The 8,808-nt window shown below is 43.6% G+C and overlaps 2 protein-coding genes across 2 annotated transcripts in view; one reads left to right on the plus strand and one right to left on the minus strand.

Annotated features, from left to right (window-relative positions):
* Nucleotides 1-4,678, plus strand: part of T265_10757 (hypothetical protein) — a gene marked incomplete at both ends in the record, with an annotated part of 26,295 nt that extends 21,617 nt beyond the window's left edge. The window contains one exon of the mRNA XM_009177222.1: nucleotides 4,314-4,678. Coding sequence (XP_009175486.1) covers nucleotides 4,314-4,678 — 365 coding nt within the window. The remainder of the gene's footprint in view (nucleotides 1-4,313) is intronic.
* Nucleotides 1-7,224, minus strand: part of T265_15245 (hypothetical protein) — a gene marked incomplete at both ends in the record, with an annotated part of 19,226 nt that extends 12,002 nt beyond the window's left edge. Inside the window, 4 exons of the mRNA XM_009177223.1 lie at nucleotides 112-193; nucleotides 1,060-1,157; nucleotides 6,014-6,055; nucleotides 7,072-7,224. Of these exons, the coding sequence (XP_009175487.1) occupies nucleotides 112-193; nucleotides 1,060-1,157; nucleotides 6,014-6,055; nucleotides 7,072-7,224 (375 nt within the window). The remainder of the gene's footprint in view (nucleotides 1-111; nucleotides 194-1,059; nucleotides 1,158-6,013; nucleotides 6,056-7,071) is intronic.
* Nucleotides 7,225-8,808: the final 1,584 nt, after the last annotated feature.

Below are 8,808 nucleotides of genomic sequence, written 5' to 3' on the forward strand. Positions count from 1 at the left end.
CTAGGGACATTATTTTGTTGTGACATGCAGTTTCATGCTACCTGCACCTTGGTACACGGTGATTTGACGCGAAAATTCGTTCGGTTTACGTGCGCTACAACACGGGCTTACTTTTCCACGGTAGTCAATTACCACACCCTTGTACACATCTTCGTGCTCGTAATCATTAAAGACTTTACCTTTAACTGGATTTCTGGAGTAAAAGAATGAAATTAAGAGTGAGTTTTTCTGGAAGAAATTAACCCGTAGGTGGAACCGAAAGAAACGAGTGACCAGTCTAGTTCTGCTTGAATTCGGTCGCCGGGCTTGTTGTTGGATAAATTTTCACGACCGTGAGTGCTCTTTATATCATAAACGTTTCACTAAGTGTTAAGTAACAATCTTTAAAGCTGTAATCAAGTAGGAATCCTACGATGATCCCAGTGAGTATACAACTTAGAACACTATAAATTCAACTTTTAGTTAAAGATACAGCGAAACACCACCAGGTGTAGATTTTGTGGACATATCCTCACCCAGAGCCAGTGAATGAGCAATAAACTACTTAGGATTTTCACAAGATCCAAGCAAGAACAAACTCCTTATGTCTTTCAAATGTTTCTCTTTCTTATCCTAGCAGTCGGTTGCATTACAAACTGATAGGCTCACCAGATTGTCTGCTTAAAACTTGCTCCAAATCGTCTGTTGGCGGATTCGTTCAAACGGCATCGAGCTATCAATGTCAATTTCTGGTTAGTGACAAATGAAACGTGCTTGAAACGTGCTATTCACAGGCAAGGATATTCCAGAATGGTTGAGATGTGATCTGGTATTGATTGTGCTGATTACATCAGGGTGCTATAACGTTTACGGTCATGAAAAGGCATGAGTGAAAAAGAATTCAAGGTACATCTGCAACGTCGGACGAAAGCGCATAAATATTTGCAACCCGAATTCCTCCATGAATTATATCCCTGGAAATAACAGACCACAAATGAAACAACTTTCAAACCAAACTACGAGACATGATTTTTACAGTCTATTTGCTGTCAGATGGCAAAAAATAAACGAGATTTTCACTTCAGATGCTTTGCAATATCGTCGTAGGCAAAGGTAATTATATTTTCCGCTGGAATTTTATTTGCACCCAAGACGTAATAGGCGTGATAAATGTTCGCCTGAAGGAAAATACGAATGATTGGTGAGTTAGTGATAACAGGCAGAGGCAAAAGAAGGCACACAGAGTGACTAGAATCATGCATATTTGGTGGAGTGGCAATTCTTTCAAAAGCATTTAGATGCATTATCACTAACCAATAAATTGAATGTAACACACTCACTTGTGTTCCCGTTGATCAGTTGCGTGAATTTGGGCACGGCAGCTAACTACTCAGATATTCGGCCGTCGCGGAGCTGAAATACATTGTTTGGGATTTTCAATCGAGATTTTATCCTTTAGCTGATGCCGGAACCTCGGGTTCACTATACACTTCATTGATCTTTATTGAGAATTATATGTAATGCACATTTCGGGCTTCACTGGAGGGACTCCAACCCTCTATCTCCCGACAATCAATTGAAGGCTGAATCACTCGGCCACGAGGAGGTGATCAGTGTTACGATTAGCTAGCGCTCCACCTTACGTGAGAACGTGGTTTGATGGGGATTCCTCCGAGAAACGAAAATACCTCAAATCGTCGTATGTACGGTTAATCCAAATTTATTTTCACTAGTGTTTCGCTGCATTGGGTTTATCAGTTTCTTGGGACACCATCACACGACACAAGTTTCCTTCACGACTAGTACATCAGGCATCACAGAATGCTTTCGTGATAATCTCCTCAAAGCCGTTTTTCATATGCCACTGTGAATAATAAAATTTCGTTAAAATGGCGTAAATTTGGTGCCGAAATTTAACCCGAAAGTGCATTGCTGATTCTTTCGAAAGTGAGTGATTCAAATGGGTGAAAGTGATGCAAATCCACGCCTGGATAGTTTCCACGGTCGTCAATCTCCATCAGCATCAAATCTCATCGCAAATAGCTATTTATCCGGAAAGAAAAAAAATCAAACGAGATTTTACATCACAGCGATAAGTTCTCCCATGAGGATGAAACAGTGGTGATTGTTCTAGCAGCTGATTGAGAGGAGGATGCGGAGGGTTCCTTATTGAGTCCTACACGATTTCCTACAGCTCTCTGATTGTGCTGTTTCTTTCTTAGAGTTTCCTTGGATGCATCTTGCTCCTAGTGTTTCGTTAACTAATTGACGGATGCTGGTCATCTCTTGACCAGCAGCGTGTCTAGCTTAGAACTGCGATCATTCTAATTACCACGGATAACCCTTTTTGTCTTGGAAGATGTTTCTTCTACGACCCTTCTACATGAAACCAACTCCTGAAAGAACTCAAAGCATGTTCCTGTTCTCCTGTTATCAGTATTGTCACTCGAAATGAAACTATGCTTCATCTGGATCTATCAGAGAGAAATTGAACCTCTTAAAGCCTTTCGGTTGATGCACCTCAAAACCCACTGAGCAGTGTGTATGCGACATTCACAGAACCTTTCATAACTGGTTGGTTATTGGGTAGAATCGATTCATGTTCAGGGTTGGAATTTCTCCTGTGACTTTCTGCACCATCCACCACCAATCTGAAAATCTACCAGTGCAATTGGGCTCTTGGTAGTCGAAGACACCAAGTTACCTTTTCTATCTCCGGGTGTTTCACTGTAACACCGAGCACCACTGATGGGACATGCAAGTAGTCTGGAGCACTCTTGAAGCTTCGCGCCGCGTCAAATTGAAGATGAATTCTATTACGGAATTTGTGGAAACGCTTTGCGGTGTCCTTATGAAATGGCGTAATTTTCACTTTCCCAAGACTCTTGAGAATGTTCGTTTTCAAAAACTTTGAGCCAATTAGACGCTTACTTTTGTGATTAATAATTTTAACTCCTCAGTTGGTGGTTGCCAATGAACGACTCCGCGGTGGAGGGAATTTACTCCTTACACTGATAGTATCACAGCTGAAATACAAGCAACGATTGCAAGCCTACAAGTGACCACATGTCGAATCGGCCGCGATTGGTGACATCAACCCGGTTGCCCTGTCCGCTGTATCCCAAAAACGAGTACCACCGAAGCCTTCCTTCCTTCCTTCTACTCCATATCTCCGGTATTTTCACTTTCCTAAACCCGGTGGCGGCGACGTCCACGTGGACCCTTTGTTATTATCTGAGGGATCCTTTTGCCTTTCATTGACGTCAACTGCAATATCCGCGGTCAGCACGTTTGCCAAAGCCTCAGGTACTACGAAATTATTCTTCAGTCATTCTGTCAATCTTAGGCAGGCTGTACGGTATGCCTTTTCTCTGGACGACTCGCCTTCTGTTTTTTTCCACATCCCACCAGCGTTGTTGAAATGATCATTCCATGGGCTTGCGCCCGCTTCTACTTACTCTCACAGAGAATGTTTCATTGATGCCTTCACAGGTAATTTTAAAGGTGTTCTGACTGCCCTGTATCGGCGAGATAAGGTCCCGTATAACATTGGGGTTATCGAAGTCATGAGTGCACAAGTGGACAGAATCAGCGCATCTACGTCTCATTTGAGCGGGTACAGAACCGGAGTTGAAATGCACAGACCACGGCGGACAGCTGAAGTAGCTACGTGTCCAATACGGGCGGAAGTAACTTCTGGAACAACCGAAGACACTCTGTCGTATGGCGCTCCATCATACAAGCCAAACTGCAACACCGACAGCCCACATCGACATTAGCTAAATGTGGCGTCGGTCGTTGTGCCTACCTGAACGAATATCGACGTCCCTACCGGACATGGCAACTTCTGCCGTGGAATCCTACTGCAAGGTGCTGTAGGCAAGATGCTGGGGCACTTTGCTTGTGGAATGGTGCAACAAACTAGATGCGAGTTTTGGATAATGGACACCAATCTAAATTTCTTCGAAAGTTATACAGGATTTTCTACAGGTAGAGGTGTTATTAACAACGTAGACCAAACCAACTCGAAATAACTTCAACTGAACATGGCATTGGAATAGCTTGTCGCAGTTTGTCTAACTGAACTGCTTTCTGCGGGCGGAAGAAACAGTCTCAACAATCTAAGTTGATTCAACGAGGCCCTATCTCGACCGAAATGGATAATGCGCCGGCGATCACGGTCAACCGTTGGGCGATCGGAGTGTCGGTATTTGAGGCCGACATTTCCCAACCCGTCCTTTCTCGGGGTAAGGCAGCAACGCTGCTTCCAAATATATGAACATGCTGGTCGCCTGAGGGAGACACCTTACTGAATTCACACTCCTGTCGCACAGGACCGTACGACATTGCCCCTAGACCACCTCTTAGCACGAATAATCGTTGTACGACGTCTCGCTGCTATTGGTCTGGCAGCCCACCTTTGGATTTCCTGGCACGTTTGCAACTTGCGAAACAAAGTTACAAACAGTGTAGCCCGCGGGATCATTGCAGCATTGAAGCCCGACCACCATGTGAAGATGGCAGCTTTAGGTCGGGAGAATTCAACATAACACAAGATAAAACACTTGTGGGTGACGATGTTGTTCTCCGACCAACGCGGATCGCAGCGTTCACCTCTGTCCGGAGGATTGGCCCCACATACGACGGAGTATCGCAGCATGACAAGGAAATAGTGTTAAAAATCAACACCAATCATTGAACGTGTGTCGATTAGTTGGCACCTATCCATTGCCTTATTTAGTGGAATATTACAGCCATGGAGGAAAATAGGTAGGGAAAACTGTTTGGCGTAGCATAGAGGTGAAATGCCACTTTGAAAACCCCTTCGTGCTGGTTTTGTGGAACTCAGTTGTGAGCAAACAACGACAACCTACCTGATGCCGATAATTTACCCAGGAGTTGGATTCGGCGACAAGGAAAATCCAGTTCTTTGACGGCTTGTTAAATATCGGTGACCAATTGTGGACACTGGCGGCTTCCAGCCATGCAACGTGATCCATGCAGAACAAAAACGCAAAAAGAAGCAAACAACGACGGGTCATGTCCGGGCTTTCTTGAAGCTTCCTCTGTCTGGGATTTTATACTCTGCGTCCCTTGTGAATTGCACTTTGCCTTACACATGTATGGTGATAGTGTGAACAACCACTCCACCACAGATCTCATAGGACTGCGGTACAAAATTCATGCAAACCAGGGTATGATCGGCCATTTTGATCACCTTGTTCGATGAGTGATCATTTGAGAAAAGTTTTTTCGACAATGTGTGCACGATGGTGATTGGTGATGTTTTCTAGGACATTCGTTGAACGCCTACGCTTCGCACACAGTGCGGAGCAGTAAACTGAGTCTGCAAAATGGTTTCACCAAGCGCCTGGCTTCGTGAGTATCTCTACTGATAACTATGGTCCATGGGCAAATTGACACGGTTTTTTGCATCGAAAATCATAGTGAATTTGCTGCCCCGCAAATTTGTATTTTTGAAGCAGGTCAGGATAACATTTGACAAACAAATCTGTTCCGAAGATGGGGAGTTCTCAAAAGCTGGGTACTCACTCACTGCGTTAATCGACGGTTTCATGATGCTTCTGGTTAACTTAAGTGATTGACACTGAAGTTCACGCAAAGCTTCGAATAAGGGAATTAATTTTTCTTTATGGTTTTCAGTTTACACAACGATACATTTGATGGGCTCTTCCAAATTATTAGAAGTTTGCACTGGAACTTCACTCCTTTCTGTAACTGTTGATTTCAATTTTCCAAAGCGATTGTGCGTGCGATCAGATTTTCTCTCATCCTATTTTGATCAGATAGCGATGATATACCGTAACAAGCCACACAATCTAAATACTTTGAAGGATTTATTAGTAGTTGTCGTTTTGATGAAAAATACACTTTGTGATTCGCAAGGCCCACTCGAACAAGAACGTCTCTTTGGTTTGCGGGCTTCCAGAAGTAACTTGAATGTATGTGCTTTGATTTCCGTGACTTGGTGTAAAACGTGCAGTCATCAATTCACGGTGCGGCATTCACCTACGTTCACCCGTTCAATCACCACATCACCATTGTTGAAGATAATCTGCTGAAATTCGAAGTGATAAAATAACCGATCTGATATTGTCAACATAATAATAATAGCAATAATTCGGCTGCAGCACTATTTTAGTATTCAGGCGACTTATGGCCGGAGGGAAGCACAACCGCTGAGCAGTAACTTAGTTGTCCAAGCCTGAACAAAATTAAATGAGTTGCAAAGGCTTGATTCGAAACGCGGTCGGTAATTTCGAACCCTGACCACTGAACTATCCTGAGCGCCTTAGCTGACTTGAACTACCGAGAGTAATTTTCTACGGATGGGATGAAGTTCAGCCTTCTCCTGGAGGTTTCGCTTACTGGATGGAAAATTGTCAAAAGTCCAAAACCACACTAATTGCTAAACTTTTCCGCATGTTCCTATTAAGTCGAACATATTCACTTGTTCTTTTGTTTTGGCTTTGTGCCCATGTCCACTGGACTTGTTTACGACCTAAATGTTAACTAGTATTTGACATTCATCAAACGCCCGATCACCAATCCACATCGATATAGTACGCTCAACAGATGACCAATTAGGCTTCATCGTCATGGCATATTACATCATCAAAGTCATCGTCATCATCATCACCCTCATCACCATCCTCGTCCGCGACAGCATGATATCAATGTTGAACACTGAGGCTTCACTGCTGTACGACCACGATTCAGTTGGTAGCCTTGCTGTGAAGAGAAGAATAAAGGTAGACAGTGAAGTGACTTGGTTTTTGCTCACCACAATCATTCTCATTACCTACAACTCCAAGCATGCATTCAGGCAAACTACGGAGGGACTCACAACACGAGTGCCAGTAACATTGGACACCAGGCATGTTCTGCAGCACCTTTAGCTTCATTTGGTTTCAGAAAAATCACTCCAATCCTGCGACCGTTGTGGGAGATTTTTGGGTTTCGAAAAGCTCCGTCCATTTATAAAAAGTCACACAAAATTCTCACTTTTCAAACCCGGTTTTCGCGAAACTGTGGATGTGTACCTGCAAGTCCGCCATAAATAGAGCTCACCAGGCTATTGAAATCCTCGGTGGTCTTCGTTTGTGTAATTTTGGCCCGCTCCCTGAAAGAGGCCCGAATTTTATGCGAGAAAGCCTTGTCCCCGGACGGAGATTTATCTTTCTTTGAGCAGGATGGGAGTTTGCGTGTTTCTTGCGCTGGATACCTAAACATTCGATAAAGCTTTACAAACCGCTCAGCTTGTTTATTTAGATGGCGACTGCACACAAAGATGGTACTGCAGCTGAATTGTCAATATGTTCACTGCTATTTTATCCCCTTCAAAAGCACTAGACATTTTCAGCTCTACTGCTGGGATGATTGGACGGGTGAACTTAAATGATTATCACCTCGCAAATGAAAAATAATAATAGCAGTTAAACGCAGTACTCAGTACTTAAGAACACATTTTTGCTGTGCTGCATTTTTGTTGACCGGTCCAAGCACTGAAAATAGTTTGAGACGTTGCCAAGTCTGGAGACCAAACGGCTAATTTATATCACCTGATGTATAACCTGTCCGTGATGACTACCAGTGGGATTGCAAATATCCATTATACATTCGCCATCTGCGGGAAGAAACACAATCGCTTTTCCGGAATAAGCGGGCTAAAGGTTACAAGAAGAATCGTGCAATTTCATCCTTAAATCTGGGCTTTTGCCCGGCCTCTGGTGCCTCATAAATCGTAGAACCCTGTAGTAGGTAACCTTAATCAATTATATTGTCGTCAGTGATTTCCTGGTTTTGTAGGGTGTGCATTGCTGGTGATTCACACTAAGAATGAAACCGCTTTTACACTGCTTCTCAGTCATTTGACATGACTGCCTTCACTTTCAAGAGGAAACCTCCGCCGAAAATTCTACGATTTTCTCACCAACAGTATCTCTGCATTGCAGCTATCAATTGTACAATTGTGTACCGCGCGAGCAGTTTAAACGCGACAAAAATTGGGCTGCAAACCGGTACCAGAACACTGTCTTTTAAATTCCGTTGAAATAACCAGCTGATGCGTGATGCAGTGTGCTTCAAAATGACTATACACCGCCTGGTAACAAGCGACATCCTCTGACATTGTCCACCTGTTGGCCCTTGGTAGATGCAGGGTTTTTGCATCCAGAATGACTGTGTCAGAAGTTGTCGCCGAACAACTGCATAATATGAGGGCCAGGAGAAAGAAGATGACATCAGACTGTGCAAAACTGAGCGCAGCATGAAGAATGGATTACACGCTTGAAACTCGGAACCTATTGCTTACAAAGACTCCCAACCAGGCTTTAATCAGCATTGACAAAATGATAGTGGCAACGACTTTGCGTGGACTTATGTATTATCCCGACGAAGCAAGCTTAGTCTAGCACGGGTATCCAGTTACAGCTCAAAACTCCAGTAGAAAGTGCGACACTTGATCAATGCCACATGTAACGAATTCTTACTAACCAGCATTGAGATAACTGATATAGTTGCAATCACCGATGTGGATCAGAAAATACTGAAATCATCAAGCATAAGGTACGTGACTCGGAGGACCTAAAATTCAGAGTGATTCCAATATTCGCCCACTAAAACATGCTAATTAGTTTCCATATCCAGCACATTAACCACGCAGACTCCCATCCTGCTCAAAGAAAGATAAATCTCCGTCCGGGGACAAGGCTTTCTCGCATAAAATTCGGGCCTCTTTCAGGGAGCGGGCCAAAATTACACAAACGAAGACCACCGAGGATTTCAATAGCCTGGTGAGCTCTATTT

The sequence above is a fragment of the Opisthorchis viverrini genome, assembly GCF_000715545.1.
Source record: "Opisthorchis viverrini unplaced genomic scaffold opera_v5_401, whole genome shotgun sequence".
NCBI classification, from domain to species: domain Eukaryota; kingdom Metazoa; phylum Platyhelminthes; class Trematoda; order Opisthorchiida; family Opisthorchiidae; genus Opisthorchis; species Opisthorchis viverrini.